The 23558-nt window shown below is 38.9% G+C and overlaps 1 protein-coding gene across 7 annotated transcripts in view; it reads left to right on the forward strand.

Moving 5' to 3' along the window:
* LOC132557517 (uncharacterized) overlaps positions 1-23558 on the forward strand; it is a 115095-nt gene that overhangs the window by 38695 nt on the left and 52842 nt on the right. For all 7 annotated transcript variants that reach the window (XR_009554515.1, XR_009554514.1, XR_009554513.1 and 4 more), the window contains exons 5-7: positions 10245-13140; positions 14973-15292; positions 19308-19432. Coding sequence is in view for 4 of the 7 variants with exons in the window: in XM_060222014.1 (XP_060077997.1) it covers positions 10245-13140; positions 14973-15292; positions 19308-19432 (3341 nt within the window). In the remaining 3 variants the exon portion in view is untranslated. The remainder of the gene's footprint in view (positions 1-10244; positions 13141-14972; positions 15293-19307; positions 19433-23558) is intronic.

A 23558-nucleotide genomic window follows, 5' to 3' on the forward strand; every position in this document is an offset into this window, starting at 1 on the left:
TGTTGTAATCCAAGCTTGTCTTTTAACCACAACGTGAAAAGTGTTTCCATAGCTCAGCATATATGCTATACATCACCATTACTTGTCATCAAAAGGATTGGTTATTATATTGTCCCTAATGTCGGAGGGAGTGGTAGGGGTTAGGGGTTAGGGATTGGGGGAGAAGGAAGGGGATAGGGGTTGAAACACGTAACCGTTATCGAAGGAAGAGGGGAGGGATGGTAATATTTACCTGTTGTCGGAGGAATTGGGGCTGGGGGTTGATAACACGTACATGTTGTAGGAGAGGACCAGGAGGGTGTTGGGTATGGTAAGATGTACCTGTTGTCGGAGGTAGAGGAAGGGGAAATGGGTGGAGGGTAACACTTACCTGATGTCGGAGGTTGAGAGAGGGGATTGGGTGGAGGGTAACACGTACCTGATGTCGGAGATAGAGGGAGGGGGATTGGATGGAGGGTAACACTTACCTGATATCGGAGGTTGAGAGAGGGGATTGGGTGGAAGGTAACACTTACCTGTTGTCGGAGGTAGAGGGAGGGGGTTGGATGGAGGGTAACACGTACCTGATGTCGGATGAAGAGGAAAGCGGTAACACATGTACCTGTTGTCGGAGGTTGAGAGAGGGGATTGGGTGGAGGGTAACACTTACCTATTGTCGGAGGTAGAGGAAGGGGGATTGGGTTGAGGGTAACACGTTCCTGGTGTCGGAGGTAGAGGAAGGGGGATTGGACGGAGGATGAGACTTACCTGATGTCGGAAGTAGAGGGAGGGGGTTGGGTGGAGGGTAACACCTGATGTCGGAGATAGAGGGAGGGGGATTGGATGGAGGGTAACACTTACCTGATATCGGAGGTTGAGAGAGGGGATTGGGTGGAAGGTAACACTTACCTGTTGTCGGAGGTAGAGGGAGGGGGATTGGATGGAGGGTAACACGTAACTGATGTCGGATGAAGAGGGAAGCGGTAACACATGTACCTGTTGTCGGAGGTTGAGAGAGGGGATTGGGTGGAGGGTAACACTTAGCTATTGTCGGAGGTAGAGGAAGGGGGATTGGGTTGAGGGTAACACGTTCCTGGTGTCGGAGGTAGAGGAAGGGGGATTGGACGGAGGATAAGACTTACCTGATGTCGGAAGTAGAGGAAGGGGGTTGGGTGGAGGGTAACACGTACCTGATGTCGGAGATAGAGGGAGGGGAATTGGATGGAGGGTAACACGTTCCTGGTGTCGGATGAAGAGGGAAGCGGTAACACATACCTGCTTGTCATGACTGTCAGCACAACAGTACGCCACGCTAAATCCTTACAAACAATACAATTGATGTGATATAATGAAACCTGGCACTATATTGCGAAGTCATTTTTTATTATTTTTTTACCGGAAGTGATAGTGATCGTGAATCAATTTGCAGTCATGTTGTCTAGATTATTTCTCATTTTCCTTTAGTACGTAGCTGCATTATAGAAGTTCAAAAACTAAATAGGATGAAATTTAAAGCAAGAAGAAAATTGTGAAAGAATAACTGGCCTCAACGGAACTCATTGTTATGCATATCTTATTACGGGGTTTAGCGTTCTCGAAAAAGCCAGGGGGTAATATGCAGACGGGTGTCAAAAGGGACACAAAGAGAGGGAAACAAAGTAAAGTAGAGAAGAAATAGATAAGGAACGAAAGAATCAAATTTCATGTATTGCAATTGGAGGCAGAAGGTCTGTTTTGGTCTCTTCAATGCCTCAATGGCAGAAGACATTGAAGAATTCCTAAGATTCTGCATTGTTGTCATTTGTAACCACCTACTACGATTTCTTGTACTTCCCGCCGTTTACCACACGCAATAAGATACAGTAACTTTTGTTTGTGTTATACCATTATTGATTCCACAAGCGTAAACAGGTGCTGGCGGAAGTAGATGGGCGTGGAAATACAGTTACCTGGCTAAAAGCCGAGTAGTGTGTCCTGTTCATTGCCAAACTTTACACATTTCACAAAAGTGTAAACGATTTTAATTGGAGTGGAATACAAACGCAGCTTTGTTTACATCCAGTAGTGGCACAGCAATGCGGGACATTGCTACTCTGCCTAATAAACATTTCAATGGAAGCCAAACTCAAAACATCCGCCATCGTTTGGAGGATCCTTCAAACTTTTCATTCTGCAATTTTATTTCAGGTGGAAATTATACAGATACAACACGGACGTAAAGTGGATCCAAATTGGCTTTTAACCGATTATATCACATAGTTACGGAATGTTAGAGTATACAAAAGTCAATATCCTCCAAGGTATTCAACAAATGTATAAGGGTTTTCCGTTTTTCGAATTCCTAGTATGATCTGAAATAGAAAACAATGATAAACATGTATTTAGTGCAATCAGTATGAATCGTTACAGAGAACAATGACACGACCTGTCTAATTGTTACAGAGAACAATGACACCACCTGTCTAACTGTTACAGAGAACAATGACACCACCTGTCTAATTGTTACAGAGAACAATGACAACACCTGTCTAATTGTTACAGAGAACAATGACACCACCTGTCTAATTGTTACAGAGAACAATGACACCACCTGTCTAATTGTTACAGAGAACAATGACACCACCTGTCTAATTGTTACAGAGAACAAGGACACCATCTGGGTAATTGTTACAGAGAACAATGACACCACCTGTCTAATTGTTACAGAGAACAATGACAACACCTGTCTAATTGTTACAGAGAACAATGACACCACATGTCTAATTGTTACAGAGAACAATGACAACACCTGTCTAATTGTTACAGAGAACAATGACACCACCTGTCTAATTGTTACAGAGAACAATGACTCCACATGCCTAATTGTTAAAGGGAACAATGACATCACCTGTCTACTTGTTAAAGGGAACACTGACATCAACTGTCTACTTGTCAAAGGGAGCAATGGCATCACCTGTCTAATTGTTATAGATAACAATGACATCACCTGTCTAATGTTAAAGAACACAATGACATCACCTGTCTAATGTTAAAGGGAACAATGACATCACCTGTCTAATCGGTAAAGAGAACATTGATATTACATGTCTAGTGTTAGAGAGGACAATGATATCATCTGTCTAATATTTAACAGTGGTAATTGTAACAAAATTTTCAAGTACATCTTTTCATCGATATTTAATGTTGATTAATTATGAGAAAAGACAAAAAAAATGACATGAGTTGGCAAGGGAAGACAACTCTGACTCTATTGAGGAAGGCCAATGATATACTAGTTGTGAGATCGTGACTGATAATGTCACACTAGACTTTAGTACCGATGGCTGGGTACATCGCCACTCATCTCCTATCGGTTATCAACACACGAGAAGCGTTTTTTTTCCTACTAAAATATCCGTATCACTCGGGTACACCACTGTCGCTCTGTCTTGTAAAATATTACAGCCAAACCCTTCAGATTAATTTTCTTTCAAAATTTTAAGATTTATATGCGAGATATATCCTGGAACTGTTACGGATCACGCGCATTTACATGTGTTTATTTCTAGCCTCATAACTCTCTGAGTGGTACCGAAGCCAGCACGCTACACTGAAATAGGATACATCAAAGAAAAAACGCATCCGTAACAACTCAAAAAATGCAACTTAGAACATCACAGAACTAGAAAACATATTTTCATAAAGCGATAGGTACGTGTTAAGTTGCTTCCAAAGAAATAATATATTACGAACAGGGATATAGATTACAAAGGCAAGAATGAGTGAGAGAAGGCAATCGAATGGGACCTGGCCCGCGTCCATCGCCATCAAGGTCAAGATTCGTCCTTGACCACGGCTTATTCTAATCTCAGTCTGCGGTACGCTTGTTGTACATTTCGCTGCATTGAATAAACGAGCTCTGTCGTTTGTTACAAGTTTTCGTGTTAAGAATGCATAAGACTTGTCTTCCGGTTTTAGTACTGCTAAAATTTGCGTCATCAATGATGGCTTTTCTGTTCAAATATGTTACGGAAACAGAACATTTAGTCCTGTCATGGCAGACAGAAATAAGTTGATGTATTTTGAACTACTAGTTTAGACAGAACTATTAGTTTAGACAGAACTACTTGACAACTGTTTATTTGTCCAACATACCTCGGAAACAGAAGCGTACATAGTCATCTGCTGGTTAATGAAGGTAGACAGAAACATGTTCTCCTGGTCAAGATGGCGCCTATTGCGTGATATACCAATGGAATTGAAATGTGTTCCTGCTCAATAATAATTGCTATAATTGTCATACAGATGTATGAGACATGAAGGATGGCATAGATTAATACAGCTAGTTTTCTATGATTAAGTATTTCATGTATTTACCACTATGTTTAAAACAATACGGAGAGTCTTTTATGTTTACAAAACAAGATTCGCACGGCTGTTGGTTTGGCAAGCAGTGTGAAAAACAACCCCTAACATTTTTTTGGAAGAAAAGTTGATGTGAAACCATTCACAAAGACCATTTTTCAACCAGTCTGACTTTTTGTGTACTGAGGTACCCCCGTGCACCTGTCTGTATTAATGCGAGAAAGTTGTATCAGTTTAATTGATGATGTGGTTTAACGACTGGAAGGAATATGTTCCTCTTGTAGTTCTCACGTGCGTAACACTGAATATTTAGAGCACCAAGACATTTCCTTAAGAAAGCGTACTTGGGATTAGAACGTTTATAAAAAATGTTGTCCATTGTTGACTGTAGAACCATGTAAAGTGGGTCTCTATTATCCAGACTGGTCACTTCGTTACTTCATTATCCGGAGTCATCACTTCATTATCCGGACTCGTTACTTTATTATCCGGTCTCATTACTTCATTATCCGGACTCGTTACTTAATTACGCGGACTCGTTACTTCATTATCCGGACTCGTTACTTAATTACGCGGACTCGTTACATAATTACCCGGACTCGTTACTTAATTACCCGGACTCCTGACTTCATTATCCGGACTCGTTACTTCATTACCCGGACTCGTTACTTTATTATCCGGTCTCATTACTTCATTATCCGGACTCGTTACATAATTACCCGGACTCGTTACTTAATTACCCGGACTCCTGACTTCATTACCCAGACTCGTTACTTCATTACCCAGACTCGTTACTTTATTATCCGGTCTCATTACTTCATTATCCGGACTCGTCACTTCATTACCCGGACTCGTTACTTCATTATCCGGACTCGTCACTTCATTACCCGGACTCGTTACTTCATTATCCGGACTCGTCACTTCATTACCCGGACTCGTTACTTCATTATCCGGACTCGTCACTTCATTATCCGGACTCGTTACTTCATTATTCGGACTCCTGACTTCATTATCCGGACTTGTTACTTAATTACCCGGGCTCGTTACTTCATTATCCGGTCTCATTACTTCATTATCCGGACTCGTCACTTCATTATCCGGACTTGTCACTTCATTATCCGGACTCGTTACTTCATTATCCGGACTCGTTACTTAATTACCCGTACTCCTGACTTCATTATCCGGACTCGTTACTTCATTACCCAGACCCGTTACTTCATTACCCGGACTCCTGACTTCATTATCCGGACTCGTTACTTCATTACCCGGACTCGTTACTTCATTATCCGGACTCGTTACTTAATTACCCGGACTCGTTACTTAATTACCCAGACTCCTGTCTTCATTATCCGGTCTCGTTACTTCATTATCCGGTCTCATTACTTCATTACCCAGGCTCGTTACTTCATTTTCCGGTCTCATTACTTCATTATCCGGACTCGTCACTTCATTATCCGGACCCGTTACTTCATTATTCGGACTCGTTACTTCATTACCCAGAGTCGTTCCTTCATTACCCGTACTCCTGACTTCATTATCCGGACTCGTTACTTCATTACCCAGACTCGTTACTTCATTATCCGGACCCGTTACTTCATTACCCGGACTCGTTACTTCATTACCCGGACTTGTTACTTCATTATCCGGACTCTTCACTTCATTGAATTATATTCGATTTGTCGTACACCGGATAGACTTATTTTCGCACAAAAAAATGTTTACAGATTTAAACGCATCCTTTAACTTGGATTGAATCTGTAACACGTATCTATCGTCCAGACAGATCCCATGTGTTTAAGGTTCACATGTACCTTCACTGTAATGGTAGCGTATTTCAACCTTTTATATTTACGTTGAAAAATACGGAATAAGAAAATTATTTTGTCATTATAAGAAGTCCTTTTTTTATTTGACTTCACTCTGAATGGTTTTGAAAAGCATATATTGGAAACTTTGAAGTATCCTTCCTATAACATTTCGAATAATGGATACAAATTTCTTTGACGAAAAAGATACGAATCTCCCTAACGAACAATCGTCCCGTTAGTCTATTAATACTCTATTTTTTTGTTTATTTTTGTTTTGGAAGTCACATCAGTTCGCCATTGCCATGGCGTAGTTGTTTGTATGTGACAATATCATGACGTAAACGTTATTTTTGTCAGCTTCTGGGATGGACATTCCCTCTGCCCTTCATAATGAGTAGGTGCACGATGTATAAAATCCTGTGGCTAGGATAATTGGAATCCCATGTGACCCCCAGGGGAGAGATGGAGGGAAGGGGGTACCGTGTACATACTCCCAATGTGCGGCGCACGTTGCACTCATGCTCACCCCACAGAGATAAGAGGATGGTTGTAACCCTCTCAAACTATCATCGGTAAGATTCATTGCTTCTAACCTGAGGGGCCCTCGGAGGGGGCCAAGAAATAGAACCGCGACAACTGGACAGTATTACTAAAAATGACCGTCTGATGAATACGTTTATTATATGTGATTCCTTGATGATTTTTTACGAGTTAGTTGATGCTTATGGTTTAAATACAGGCCTTCTGTTTAATGTTTGAGATGAAGATGCACGCGCTGTATGTATCATAGGCCCAGCGTGACTTCATACACAGGAAAGTTCCCTGATTCACCGGCTCGGGTTGCTTTAATACATACATAAACAATAGATGGCATTTCCGCGTGCATCGCACGCCCGATGTTTAGTTTGGGATATGTTTCATAATAACGAGGATGGTTTCAGTGATTCTCTCTATTTCTTAGTCAAACTTTCTCAGCTCATGCAAAGTACGTATAAAATACGGCACCATTACTTTTACCTAGAGGATTAATTTTGTTCAAGTGTTTCTTGTGGATGTATATCTGTATGTATAGGATATTAACAGAGCACCTGGGTAAGTATTTTTTTTCGATACGAACGAACTTTGAACAAGACACGAAAGATCTAACTGTAACCGATTTTGACAGTTTTTCATCATACACTGGACTGTGCTAACCGTAAGAATATATTGATACAGACTTTTTAGTACGTAATACGCTTTCTCATGTAAGTTACATACACGTGGCGAAAATGAAATTAAGTTTAGTGATGAAACAACATTCATTTTTACAATTAGAATATCGTCAATTTTTTTTCAATGTGGATATGAGAACGAAATTAGAAAATTAGAAGCAAATCCCAAACACGTCCATTTATGTTACAAGGATATAATAATATACAATAAACAAAGTTTATTTATACTTTTCATACTTATCAGTACACAGACACAGATAAACTATTACGTCACCAAACCTAGTATTACTAGGTGAGCATCATCAGCATTTTTCATCCTTTTCAAACCAAGAAGTACATTACCTGATTGTAAATGACGTAACTACACTTCCCTAATATGCCAGGTCAATTAGTTTGATGGATAATTATTATTGTTATTATTATTATTTATTATTATTATTAGTAGTAGTATTTTACCGGAATGTACGTGTTGTACACGTGTGCATTACATTTTAGCATCGATCAAATCATCGGTAGACATATCATATTTACTCTCCTATTGTACCTTTCTACTTTAAATATGTAGAGAAATTTCTGTGGACGTACAGTGAAATGATGACGGATGTTTAAAGTGAAATGATGACAGATGTATACAGTGAAATGATGACGGATGTTTAAAGCGAAATGATGACAGATGTGTACAGTGAAATGACGACGGAAATGTACAGTGTAATGTTGACGGATGTGAATAGTGTAATGTTGACGGATGTGTAAAACGTAATGTTGTTGGATGGGCAGATTGTAATGTTCACGGTTGGATATTTAGAATGCAATTTTGACGGATGTTTAGAATGCAATGTTGACGGATGTTTAGAATGCAATGTTGACGGATGTTTATAATGCAATGTTGACGGATGTTTAGAATGCAATGTTGACCGATGTTTAGAATGCAATTTTGACGGATGTTAAGAAAGCAATTTTGATGGATGTTAAGAATGCAATTTTGACGGATGTTAAGAATGCAATGTTGACGGATGTTTAAAATGCACTTTTGACGGATGTTTAGAGTGCAATGTTGACGGATGTTTAGAATGCAGTGTTGACGGATGTTTAGAATTAGAATGCAGTGTTGATGGATGTTTATAATGCAATGTTGACGGATGTTTAAAATGCACTTTTGACGGATATTTAGAATGCAATGTTGACGGATGTTTAGAATGCAATGTTGACGGATGTTTAGAATGCAATGTTGACGGATGTTTAGAATGCAATGATGACGGATATTTATAATGTAATGTTGACGGATGTTTATAATGCAATGTTGACGGATGTTTAAAATGCACTTTTGACGGATATTTAGAATGCAATGTGACGGATGTTAATAATGCAATGTTGACGGGTGTTTATAATACAATGTTGACGGATGTTTATAATGCAATGATGACGGATGTTTATAATGCAATTTTGACGGATGTTTATAATGCAATGTTGACGGATGTTTAGAGTACAATGTTGACGGATGTTTAGAATGCAATGTTGACGTATGTTTATAATGCAATTTTGACGGATGTTAAGAATGCAATTTTGACGTATGTTTATAATGCAATTTTGACGGATGTTAAGAATGCAATGTTGACGGATGTTTAGAATGCAATGTTGACATATGTTTATAATGCAATTTTGACGGATGTTAAGAATGCAATTTTGACGGATGTTAAGAGTGCAATGTTGACGGGTGTTTATAATGCAATTTTGACGGTTGTTTATAATGCAATGTAAGCGGATGTTTATAATGCAATGTTGACTGATGTTTAGAATGCAATGTTGAAGTATGTTTATAATGCAATGTTGACGGGTGTTTATAATGCAATTTTGACGGATGTTTAGAATGCAATGTTGACGGATGTTTAGAATGCAATGTTGACATGTTTATAATGCAACATTGACGGATGTTTAGAATGCAATGATGAAGGATGTTTATAATGCAATGTTGACGGATGTGTACAATGTAATGTTGTTTGATGGGCAGAGTGTAATGTTTACGGTTGTATAGTTTGTAATGATCACTGGTGTGTAGGCTGTGATGTTGACGGATTTTTAGAATGCAATGTTGACTGATGTTTAGAATGCAATGTTGACTGATGTTAAGAATGCAATGTTGACTGATGTGTACAGTGTAATGTTGACGATGTGTATTGTGTTATGTTGACAGATGTGTACAGTGTAATGTTGATGGGTATGTATTGTGTTATGTCGACAGATGTGTACAGTGTAATGTTGACGGTGTGTATTGTGTTATGTTGACAGATGTGTACAGTGTAATGTTGACGGTGTGTATTGTGTTATGTCGACAGATGTGTACAGTGTTATGTTGACGGTGTGTATTGTGTTATGTTGACAGATGTGTACAGTGTAATGTTGACGGATGTGTAAAGTGTAATATTATAGGATATGTAGAGTGTAATGTTGAAGGATGTGTAGTTTGTTATGTAGACGGATGGATAGAGTAAAATATCTGTGATTGTGTTGAATACAATATGGAAGGACGTCTTTCTCTCTATCGTGCAACATAGGATAGTCCCATCCATAGCAACCACATAATCATCCTATGAAGTATGTGCGAATATAACATCTGTGACTATGTTGAGATTTTTCAACTCCGAGACAACGTACCATTGTAGACAGTTGACTTCTAAGTTAATGTTATAGGATGATTTAGAGCGTGATGTTTCAGTATACTTTATCCATGTCAACTACTGCATTTGAAATCAATGCAAAAATGCATTATAAGTTTAAGTTGGCGATATCAGTCGCCATCTTGATAAATTTTTTTTATTAAATTCTTTATTTAAAAATGGTTAAAAACGAGGATTTTATTTCTAATATTCCTGCGACTTATCAAGCGTTTCTTTTTTCATTTTAGCTTTACGACAACATGGGGTCCGGGAAGGGCTATGGCGGTTCTACCAGTAGGTATGGGAGTGGTGTAGGAACCAGTAGTTATCTCAGTCCGTCGTACGGCTCGCAAAACAAAAGCGGGTCGTCTTACGGATCACCAACAAAAACCTACTCATCAGGCTACCAACAACCCTCATCATCCGGGTCTCGATACGGTTACGGCGGCGGCTCCGTCCGAGACCGGATACAGAAAATTTCGTCAGCGGAGGCAACGCGCAACACGGGTAAAGATACCGGAACTAGTATGTATACGCCGTTAAGCAGTAGAGGGACCACACAAACAAGGGGAGATCACTATGGAGGCGGTGGTGGATATGACAAATATTCGTCACGGAGTGCGGGATCAGACCCTTATGGAAGCAAATCTGGATATTTGTCAGATTATGGTGGGAGTACAAGGTCTTATAGTTCATGGGATCGAGGGTCGTCAAGGTCAGGTCGCAGTTACGGAACCGCAAGTCGCGAGACTTCGCCTGTGAGTCAGCGATCGTCACGCTACGAATACGGAACAAAAGCTGCCACCCCGTCTCCGTACACCACTTACAAAAGTAGTTCAGAGGTCTCGCCACCAGTTAACAGGAAGTACGACCGCCAGGTGTCGCGATCATCGGACGTCGAGTATTCTGCTAGGGATAGAGGTGACAGATATGAGAGGAGGCGGTCGTCACGTGACTACATTCGGCCGCCTCCACGGAAGAAAGTTTCCGTGTCTTCGGACAGTGACGAGGACGACAGTGCGCCCGAGGCGGAAAAAGAAGGCTTCAAGGGTCGGTACCTTATATCGAGGGGAACTTCGCCAATGCCTGAAAATGAAGCCCCGAAACGGGATGCACGTTACAGAAAGGACAAAAAGTCAGTTTCGCGGACCAAACGTATAAGGCCACTGAGCAACAGAGACTCGCGGCGTGAGAGTCGGTATAGGGACTATCGAAACCCTACTCTTGTCGATTGTTCTACTCAAACACATATGGACCAACCCACCTCCCGCCGGAGTCGGCACTCGTCTGGCAGCTATGGCGGCGAGGCGAGCGGTGACCTAAGGGAAAAGGCGGCTATGGCTGCCTTGGCCATGATGGATAGTGGAGGTGGAGACGGCAAAGATGACTCATTCTATAAATATCGCGATAAGTTTGACAAAAACAAACAGCCAATGTCACCAGGTTATAACGCAACGGATAGTCCGAGGAGCAAACGATTTTCGTATCGCGATACATCAGCTAAAGATGAAAGTTTGGGAGAAATTCCTCCAGAGAAATCATGGCGTCAGTCTGTGTACGGAACGTCTACTCCAATGAAGAAACCTGAGGAGGAGGAAGTTCCAAGGCGACGACGCCGGCAGCAGGCTAATGTAGAGCCTGACTATGACAACGCTGAGGAGGATGCAAGACCAAGTTCACGTCGTGGTGAGAGACGTTCCCAGGGGTCAGACAGAGATCGACGCTCACAGCGGGAGATGGCTCAGGATTACAGTCGATCCAACTCCCGAGATAGTCTTCTCGACGACAAACCCGCGAGGAGACGAAGGCACGGCAGTAAGGAGTTGCTGGATGCACCTCCTGAACCAGAAGTTATTGTCCACTCTCCGGAAGAGGTTCCGGTACAGCGACGAAGACGGCATGGAAGTAAAGAACTTCTAGATGAACCTACTGACCCCTTGACTCAGGAGACCATTTCGTTAAGAGATAGCATTGAGAAAGTACAACAATGGAAGCAAAACCTACCAAATCCAGACCCGTACTATGAAGACCATCCTCCACAGTCTCAACCGCCGACTCGACATCTCGAAACTGGCTTCCCAAGGAGTGATTCGGGCGAGTATTTTTCTGCTCATGATTATCCAGTGAATCCGAATTCCAGGCCAAATGAGAATAAGGTCATGTCTCCAGAAAGAAGCAGGGGTAGAGACTCTCGTGGGTCTGGTAATTACGGTCGTGAGCAGGAACATCCTCCTTACCGTGATCACTCCCCGGGGAGAAGACAGTATCGACGTGATGATTCACACGATAACGTGTTTTCTGGTGACGATGACTTAGATGGACATTACCGCAACAAAGACTATCGCAAGTCAGAACTAAATAGGGGCGAAGGTGAGCACTATGCGATCGCTCGAGATGAGTCTCCCAACAGGATGCGTCGTTCACACAGACCACCCTCTGGTGACGGTGCGCGTCGTTTGACGCGAGAAGGATCTAGGGAAGACAATCTAGATGATAGAAAATCAAGGCGAGATGATTATGATCGCGGACACACGAGCGACAGCTCTCAGTTTGGATTTAATAGAGAAAGTTCGCCAAATAGACCACATTCGCAGAAGAAGCATGGCAGCAGGCCAAACTCTCGGGAGGGCATGCTTGACGACAGCCGTGTTCGACGAAGCAACTCACGTGAGGGCATGCTCGACGAGGGAAAAGTGCGACGGAGCAATTCTCGTGAGGGAATGTTGGATGAGGGAAAAGTACGACGAAGCACTTCTCGTGAGGGCATGTTGGATGAGGGGAAAGTGCGACGGAGCAATTCGCGAGAGGGGATGTTGGATGATGGGAAAGCACGACGTAGCAACTCGCGCGAGGGCGTTTTAGAGGAGAAGATTGTTGAGTATCCTCCCAGTTACAGTCGGCCAGGACAGCTTGCCATCTCAAACGAAAGTTTGGCGCACATGAGCAACTCGGCGTCCGCCGGATCCATTAACTCGGTTGTCCCAGATGACGGCACACTCCACGCGACGAAGTCACCTAATTCTGTAACATCAAACGAAGGACTTCACTCACCCGTGTCCCAGTCTCGTCTCCACGCCCCGTCTCCAGGGGCCAACAAAGGACTCCCAGACCTGGTGCCCGGAGGACCCAAGACAGGACCGGAAGGTAAGGATCAAAAGCGTCAGTCACAACGCTACGTCCGCCGTACTAAAAGTGGATACATTGGCAAAGTACAAGATATTGACAGGTTTCTTGGACCCGCTAGTAAGGACGAATGCGGGGGTACGGCTGGACAGACTTCCGGCAAAGATAAATCTGACAGACCCCCAAATCTGATGGACACTCCTGTTCCCAAACATCCTGACCCTCTCAAGCCATCTCCCAATGTCCCAGGTAAATACTTGCCTGTGCTTTGTGCAAAAGTTATGACGTCATACATGGTTTGGTGGCTGTGTTGTGGCCTAGATGTCTTGGCGGCAGAGTTTTTATTGTTTAACTGAAATAATACCATTTGTTGTTATTACAGCTTGTCTGGTATGAATAGGATAGCATTACTATGTTTTCATTTAATCTTTTTATATTGTGGCTTATGAAAGTTTTATTTATAAATGATGACGTCATGACTGTTTTGTGCTGCTTCCGCTTCTACTTGTGCTAACACTGAATTTCTACTTACTCTCTCTACCATGGTAAAGCTTCCCCGACGTCCGGGGGTGGGGGAGATTTCATAACAATATGTCTAACATCGGTTAGTTAGCGTCGTGTCTTAGTATTAACCAATTAGTTTAAAAAGGAATGAATGCTTACTTCATTTACACTTTTGGATTTCTGTGAATGATAATTCACACACTAGATACAATTCGGACCACTCTAAATCAAGTTATATTTCAAAGTTTAAGAGGTTTTTTTTCGGTTTGTCTCTTTTAAATATCTCATAATGGACATTCTGCATATGTTTCTGTCATTGTAGATCTAAAATAATCTATGAATTATATTAACGATAAAAAAGGAAATTTCATTTATAATGCGCGTATTTATATATCTTCACATGGTCTTATCGAACAACGATAGCAATACTTATTACTACTCAAAAGATGCCACCTTTCACAAATCATTAAACTTACAACCACCAAAAAAAATGTAAAACAAAATCATCACCGTGTGCTTTGCATACCCAGAGTGTGGCACCTCCAGTCCTGCATGTTAGCAGTTGTTTTTATTTACATCCGTAGTTGATGAAACCAACTTGCACCAATTGACTTCATCAGTCCCCATGGTTAAAACTAATAATAGCTAATAGAATACGATAGGCGGTGACTAACATTCCGACTCCCTTCCCTGTACAGCCAAGTATTGTCCTATGTCCGTGTGACCGTTGGTTTCGGTGGCTGTTTTCTCCTTGGCGGTTTGTTATATTGAGCTGTTGTGGTTTAAGTAAAGAAGTCAATTGTAGCTATTTAACCGCAAGAATGTTGAGATACAGTTTTTAAGCTTTTGACTAATAGAAAAAAGTTTTCTCAGCTGTGTGTTATATCAGCATGAACGTTATCTTTATCAACGTTACATCACGATGGTGGCCGGTCCATTTACAGGTTGGTCATTTTTATTTCATGTATATGCAAAAAAACAATTTATGCCTAAAATTTGGCCGTCTAAATCGACATGCCGTAGCTGCTATGTGATTAAAATCCATGCAAAACTTAAATACTATATTATTGCTTCTAAATATAGACAGTAGCATGGTCAACATCGCTGGCTTTAATTAGTATACTACGCATATCCTGTCAATAGGACCTGTTTTGTAAACATATTATTAGAATTATTTACCGGGAGGAAATTCTGTTTGATAGAGGATTGTTTTATATGGCTTTGTCGCAATGGTTACAGGTTAATTTGGAGAAAATTTCAGTACTTATGACCACGTGTAAAAAATAATTTTGTGGGTAAACTTTGTCAACATACATTGATGTTCTCGTCTGATTACGCCTTCCCTCCAGAAGAAAAATTGGTGGACATTGAGGAGCCCAAGGGTGGACAGTCGATTTTGTCGACGCGTCCGTCAACCTCCAGGAGGAAAACGGAATCCGTGACGTCACCAGTGTCACAATCGGGGTCGACTGGGCAGCAAATGTTTAACGTCCTCAAACGGAACAAGGGTTCAGTAACTATCACAGATATCCTTGACCTTTGCTATGGCCGGAGTCAAGGTTCAGGAAAGGTCATCAGAGTTCCAGGAGTCACGGAGTCGGACTATAGTTTTAAAGGATATGACACCGTTAACGAGCTTCTCGAGAGCATGAACGTCAACGTGAGAAAGGTGAGTTAGTTTATACTGTTGATAGATATTGTTTGTTCTAACATAACATGTTCAAGATGAACTTCAGTGAACTTTATGACTTTTGTTGAATGCTTGTGGACTGTTTTTTATGATGCAAACAGTGTAATTAATCCGTTGGCTCGGTTAATCGCGTCAATAATTTCAACGTTAGTTCCTGTTGCTAAGATATTTTTCATACAGTCTTTAGCAAATTTCAACGAATTATCACCACAAGTCACACGATTGAAATACGTGAATCCTAACTGGGGGTCACTTGCCAAGAGATTTGGGATCAAACAATAAACACACTTAAAACAATAATTGGTATCCACTGAGCTCGGGAGAACCAAAGAATTTTACGGCACTTGAAAATCGGAAAATTTAGCGACAAAAGAAAAATGGAATAGTTTAGTATAAATGAAGGTTTTTGATAAACCAAATGAAGTGAGGCAACATATCAATTTTTTGCGTTTTCAATCAACTTCTTAAAACCTTGCAAAAGGTATATCACTTGTACAAAACAACGATAGCAGGTTAACTTTTAACAGCATCCGTTGTTGGATTTTAGACCAAGGGAAATAACTCTTGTATGATTGTGTGATTCTCGAGTTACTTCCCCTATATCAATGTTCATACATTCAGTGTCGATCATCTTCAGTTACTTATTTATTTATTTTGGTATGGCAACGATCATCGTTTAATTCGATCTACCCTCGATATTCTCTGGTGCTGTAGAAATACTGGTATATTTGTAAATCAATAGTCGCAATATGTAACTAGATTCTTTTTTTCTGTGGACTACTTGTGAAATTATGAACAACCTTGGGTAACCGTCTACTATGAAGGTTTGTTTTCTATGCTCACGGTTAACCGTTCCGATGACCTAACAAGCTTAAAAAAATATTAATAAAAGTATATGATAAATCTATATGGTTGACTGTCTGAACTCAGCATGATTTTTTGTCCTATTCCGGATGACATTATAGGGTCATATGTATACATAACCGAACATCCCTGATTAGTCTCCAACAGTAACAATAAGTCTTTGTGAAACGGTTTCATTTTGACATACTTAATAATATGATGTGAAGAGGTCCCTTTATGAGAGTATCCGCTTCAAAACAAACTATTGTGTTGATGTTTTTATAGTATAGATAACGGCATAAATTGCACGCCAAATAACAAGATGCTAGTTATTGTCATGTAAAAATACATGCGTACCGTTTTTATTAAATTTTATTATATTTTACGACATATATTTGACGTAAATGTATTTTATGTATTTATGGCATACTTGAAATAGTCTTTTAAGTCCGTGATTAAACAAAGTAAGTTTTTTCAATGTCCTTGACTTAATACTACTCTAGTATTTAGGATTTAATTAAGAATTTCGGTGTGAAGTTCTAGCACATTTTTTTTTTCAACACAAACTTTATTGTATAAATATATACCAATGGATGAGATAACAGGCATTGCCTATATAAACCTTCTCCATTTGTGGTTTATCTATATCAGGAGTGATTATAAGTTATCTAATTATAATGTTTTCATGATTATATTTCACTAACAGACACTCACTCATCTTTCACATGTGTTTTCGTAAAACGCATTTTTTTTCTTATCGTCCGTATAACAAATCAAATTGAACCAACTCGTGAAAATACTAATTAATTTATTCCGAGTTACCTGTCTGCTACTCCCCCGCCTGATTGCGGCTTCCGCTGTGGTTCCGAGTGAATCATCCCACATCTTTTTTTATGTTATCGTGATTAGCCTGAGTGATGATAACAGAATTTCCGAGTCAGCCGCTGCAACGGCCGGTTTATCGCCTCACTGTGGCGTGCCACTCCGCCGTGAGCGTTTCACCCGCAAGGATGTCTAGTTTCACCTGTTCACCTGGTGGCGTATGAATATGCAAGTGAAGGGTTCAGGGGTCAACTCGGCGTGCTGTCAGTAGCACATTAAAACATGGCGACGTTTATGTGTAGAGTGCAGTACCTGGATGATACGGACCCTTTTGCGAGTACAAATTTCCCTGAACCTACGCGTCCACCAAATTTTTTGTTTCACATCACCGTTCCTCTGATAAGTCAGATTGGTGGTGTACACAAACTTTTAGGAGCCCCACACAAAGTAAGTGAAGTTAGGCGCTGTGCCACCTGCTCGGAGATTCACATGTGTGTAAACAAAACCTTGGGATTTTACGTTACCTTTATTTTCTCCTCAACAAACACGGGATTAAGCTGTTGACACCTCTGATCGGAAATGAATTCGATAACCTGGATATATAATGTTTTAATTGTAGCAATGTAATGTGTATAATTCCGTTGGTAAAAGGCTAGCGTGCCGGTAAAGAATTTAAGAATCAGCTGATCCCTACAGATAACAGACCTGAGAGGCGGGTACACCTGTGCTGATCAGCCTCTGCATTATTTGAAGGGAGATAGAGATTAATGTGTATTTTATTTGTCCTTTATATAATTTGATTGTTGAATTTCGTAGATGATTTAAACATATTTTTTTATTTACAATTTGAATTCCACTGAAGTAAGTTATGGGAGCTACTAATACTATGAAAAAGTCTGATATTGGAACATCATTGCACATATGTTAGATTTGTCAAATAGGGTTTCCCTGGAATGTATTGGATTGATAATATCAAAATCATTGAAGTTCAAAGTAAATTATTAGATGTATCTAAGGTAAAAATATCTGAGTTTAGTTTTAAAGTTTTATCTACTTTCTTTTTATTCTGATAAGCATCTTCTGTTAATCACTAATGTTAGACAGCTCTAAACAACCATGGGATGTGATACACATGTAATGACTTAGGAGCATATGTGATGTAGTGGTTTATTGTGATGATAATTAAATGCTGCAGTGGCTTTAGAATGAACAAGAATAAGATAGCAGTGTTTTGTTATTGGCTCAGACTTACAAGTACTAGCTCTTCTCTTATCAGTTCTGTGGTATGAGGGTACTTCCTAAGTAACTAAGAATACACAGTTGTTTTCTCCGTCTGTATCTTTTGAACATGTATTTTCAATGGAACTGCGTAGTAGCAACAAGTTGTTGATAGATTACAAACATAAAACTCTAAAAATAATTCAGTCTGCTTACGTATATAAAATTAAATCATATTAACTGAAATGACATGTATGTACCACACAGCACTGTTTCTATAAATAGATAACGTCTCACTGCTATTGCAGATGATTTGGTCACTTTTATTACCTCTTAACATATTCATTCTGGACGACGTTATAATTGAACATATTGTATGATTCATGGTTAGCAGTGTTATTTTTATCTTGTTTATGTTTCAAGTTTGTATATATAAATACATTAATCTGTGTGACGTGTGTTGGCAGTTGTATAAAGAACAATTTTGTTCACACCACTACACAATACATCATAGATGTTTAATAAATGCTACTCTTCACAAGAATTACATGCCAACCTATTCATAGAATCATAGCCATTTGCTTTTAAGGAGGGGAGCATTTTACATCAGCCAACTTAACAATAAAATATTTTAATTTGATAACAATCTCTAACTGAAGTTTAAGTGTACATATGATACAGTGATTTTTGTTGGATTTTGTCTGGTGAGTCCGGAGCACCATTTCCATAATTTTGATGAGTCTACTTGTAAAGAGTTAAAGCAAGTCCCACAGGAAAAGCATGAGTCGAAAACAAAAATAATTGGGTCACAAGTATCACTGTAATATACTATGGGAGCAGTAGTTTTTGTAGGATTTTTCCTGGTGAATCCCATTTCCAAACTTTTGATGAGTTCAGTTACAAATAGTTATAGTGGGTTCTTAAAATTTGAGCATCACAGCATAAGCATGAATCCATGACTCAAATATTTGAAACCCAAATATCACTGAAGGGTATTATTACTGTGAAACAATTTTGGTACTTTATATATTAAAGATATTGAACTTTGAACAAATAGATAGATGATGACTATAATTATTTAACTTTCTCATGATTCTTTTGATTTTACTAGCTTGAGGACTGCGCTCTACAGATATATCGTTATCACAATGGCTCCCAGGGAGACTATGGGACATACTTGGATTTGGAATCCACCGTAGATGAACAGGCTGACGAACTTGAGGGCTTCCAAGACCAGTAAGTACTTGACATTCAACTGTCTCTGTTGTCCTGGTAACCATCAATATCTCAGACACTTCAGTTAGAATATGTACAGCTTAATATCCAATGTGTATGTGTGTGTCTTTGAAAAAAAAAATGAGTGTTTTGAGATGAAGAGATTTGAGCATCATGCCTCTAGTATCCGGTTTCATGATAAGGTCTTTAAGGGTTATTCAGATGTTCTGATATTTGGAAACAAGAAATTGTGGTTAGGAAAGAGCTTGAAACATTCTATGATAAAACGTCTGAATTTCTGAAGGAGCCAGTGTTTGTCAGAGATCAGTGCTTGTTCGGAAGATTTCTGTGTACACATATATTGTAGAAAATATTGATGACCTACTCTGTCACTCTCCTTGATATGATATGTGGAATCTGCTTTGATGTTATATGATTTGAACTCCCCAAAATAAGTGTGACTCAAAGGTTTTCAAAAATGAATAAGAGAACAAAAAATTATCTGAAATTGTCATTTATAATGTAGATGATGCCATCTCAGTTTTGTATTCTTTCTGCAAGTCCCTCCACTGTAAACCCTACTTATATCATGATACCTGGTACACTAAGTTGGTCCTCCCCCACTGTCAGGTAACATATAATGTATGTGTGGCTTGGAGGTCTGATTCCCTTCATCAGTGAGGCACTGTACCTGGGACATTTGCCAAGACACTTTTTTTGTACACCTACCTGACAGTACTTGATCACAAAAGATGCAACTTTGCCAATATTATTATAACTTAGAGTAGAGATGAGGATCTCCATCTTGTTTCCATCATATTCATTCTTGAGACACTGAAAGCAGATGTGTCACTTTTAAGTCATATGTTATCTGTTGAAAAGATATTTACCAAAAAGTAGAAGTTTGATGAAATATAATTACATGTTTGTTAAAGATCATCTTATAAGATACATATTATCATGTTGCTGGCCATGTTGTTAGATACATATTTTCATGTTGCTAGCCATGTTGTTCCAGAATGTCTAACACTGTCTACCTTGAAGTGAAGTCTTTGCATCATTGGCAAAGAACTTCACAATAAGGATATATACATTGTCCAGGCATGTAAGATATAGATCAACAGGTGTTCAATAATGTTTTACTGAAGAAGAATGTTGTTTTTCAGGGCTTGCATCTATTTTAGAACCACCTTTTCAAAATTTTACAAGGTAGTTAGTCATTCCATTCTCTATCTTTCCTTATTGTTTTTTTTAAGTAACTTTTTATACAATTTCAGTTGATATTGCCATATTTACCGGTTTGTAGCTGTAAGTCTCAATTTGGAAAATATGTTTGTCTATTGTTCTTTAGTGAATTAAAAAGTTACATACATATGTGGATGCTTTCATTGTCCAACAACCCCTTAATTTTCAGTCAGAATTTGTATGTTGCCTGTCTGGGCTTATTTTAGATAAACACTATATTTGAAAATGAAAAAATCGTTTTTCAGAAATGATATATGATAAGAATTGATAGGACTCATCAGATGTTTGTACTACGTAGTTGGCATGTAGGAATGGATATATATTAGGTCACATGTGCATTTTGAGGTCAGAGATCTTCATCATGTATAGAAATGATAGTCGTTGGCATAATAAACTGAAGATAATGTACTGTAGGCGATACACAGCACAATCACTTACTTATAGCTTGGCTCCAGCCCATACATGATCCTAATTGATTTGAGGAAGAACTCTAAAGTCAAGAGGATTGAAATAATCAATTGCCCTGGTTTTCATAGCAACTCACATCTACTTCAATAAATAAGTAAATAAACATTCTCTGTCAAGATTTAATGTAATCAACAGAAATGAGTACCATGTACTATACACCTACCAAAATAAATCTTGTGTTTTATAACTATAGATCCCCCCTGGTAGGTTTTCATTAGCCAGAAACTGTAGCTGCTTTTGACATGGGTACTAGATATGGTACATCACACTGAGAGGAGAGATAGAGATTTCAATGTTATTCCGATAAACAGAACACTCTCACTAGTGGTTTGATTATAACATGTTTCTCTAAAAAGATAAGAAAAAAAATGTGAGAAGATTTATGGAAAGTTGAAAATCAGAATTCATTTAAGTAGGTAGTAGGCAGACTGAGATGTAGGCACTTTCGTGGCAGTACATACTGTTTCTGCTGTAATGTACAGGTACTGAACAGGAAAATTTACTTGTGGTAGTCTTAAATCACATTTAGAACAGTTATGATTTTTTAATATGCTTTATCACCACGATTACCAATCATTTCAACCACCAGCTCTACTTTTATATTTTGAGATAATTTCTGTAATACTTCATGTTAAGATGGTGTAGGCTTCATTCTCTATCACATGATATATATGTTGTATGGTGGAGCAGACATAGGCTGGGAGGGCAGGCAGACTCCTTGCAGATGCCACCTCATTACAGGAGAGACTAATTGAGGGGACTGGGTGGCTATAAGGGGGTAAAATCATTATCTACTAGAGAGGATGTGATAGCTGGTATGCATTGTTTCTACACTACTGTCAGCTCATACCTCTGGTCTATCCTTGAGTTGTCATTTCTCTTTTACCTCGTTGGGCTGCAGGGGTCAAACATACAAGTGTACTCTGTCACCAGTATCTCACTATGATGCTGGTGCTACATACATATTATCTTCTAGGTTAAGTAAAATTGTTCATACAGTTAATATTTCTATGAAGATCAATCTTAAAAACTACTTTCTATGATCTCTACTAAGCTTATTTTCAAGATATTGGGGTACATTAGTACTATTACAGGGGAAACGGCTTATAATCGTGTTCCATTTTTATTTTACATATACTGGGTAACTGATACTCTCAGACATCAATTTCCAAAAAGCACATGCATGTACCAGTATACATTTGTACATGGTCATAATACAATGTAGATGTTGTCTAGATATTTATTCAGAAGAATACCGGGTCAATCACCTAGTGTTTTTAATTTTAACTATCTTCTCTGAACTGTTTGAGATTTAGTACATCTGCACTTGATCCATAAATTGACAGGGTTGGGTTGTGAAATTTATCTTGTTAGAAGAAATTTCTAATGTTAGGCATGTTTGACAGCTTAGATATTAAACATTGAAATTCTTTCAGCAATTTAACTTGAACATTTCAATTTATGTTATTTCGTGACAATGTTAAGGTATACTTTCATTTTACAGAGTATCAGAAGGTTGCAAAAAGACCATTCATGATTTATGAAATCAAATATATGATTTTTAATATAATGACAAAAATATATTATTTTTTCCATGAATGATATACCATTTTGTTAATAGAAATTACTTGGGATCTGTACACAATGACATGTACATGTAATAATAACTGAAGTGATTAATTCATAATGCAATGAAATACTGGTTCATGCTCAGCATATACAATTTATCATTTGTGTAGGAATGTGCTGAAAATTTTACAATGTCGATGAGTCACTTCTGTTTATTAAAATTGTCTAAAACTGTACCAGTAAGTCCTATCTTTGTGTACAATGTATACAAAACAGGTTTAAGATTACTGGTTTAAAACATTTTCATTCCTGTATTATGTAACATGCTGGCACCAAGCTTAGGCTAAGGAACTTTAAAACACACCCAAATTCTCTGATGTTCTGTTTTGTGAGACGTGGTGGGTTTAAAATGTTGACAAATACCTATCCTACCAGGGAACTACCTATGTTTGTAATAAATAAAAAACCTAGTTCTTCTGACATCCTGCTTGACTATCAGTGTATTTTAGTGGGATTGTAAGCTTTTCTATAGAATTATAAATCTCCTGTAGGAAGATTTTGTCCATCAAAAGATTGTGACGTAGGTGTGTTTGATAGTGCTATAGCTTATAGAGACGTTTAAAAATAGTTAAGACTAACCTTATGGTTAATGTTAGATTATTATGAAGGAACAAGTTGAATGAGATGTAGATGTGTAGGGTTGTAGACCAGAGTAAGAGGTCGTAAGATATATTAGGATGTAGATGTGTAGTGTTGTAGATCACAGTAAGAGGTAGTAAGATATATTAGGATGAAGATGTGTAGTGTTGTAGATCACAGTAAGAGGTAGTTAAATTTATTAAAAGAACTATCACATGGTCATTTG

This window comes from Ylistrum balloti, unplaced genomic scaffold (genome assembly GCF_031769215.1).
Source record: "Ylistrum balloti isolate Yb309-2 unplaced genomic scaffold, AGI_CSIRO_Ybal_v1 Utg370682, whole genome shotgun sequence".
Classification (NCBI taxonomy): domain Eukaryota; kingdom Metazoa; phylum Mollusca; class Bivalvia; order Pectinida; family Pectinidae; genus Ylistrum; species Ylistrum balloti.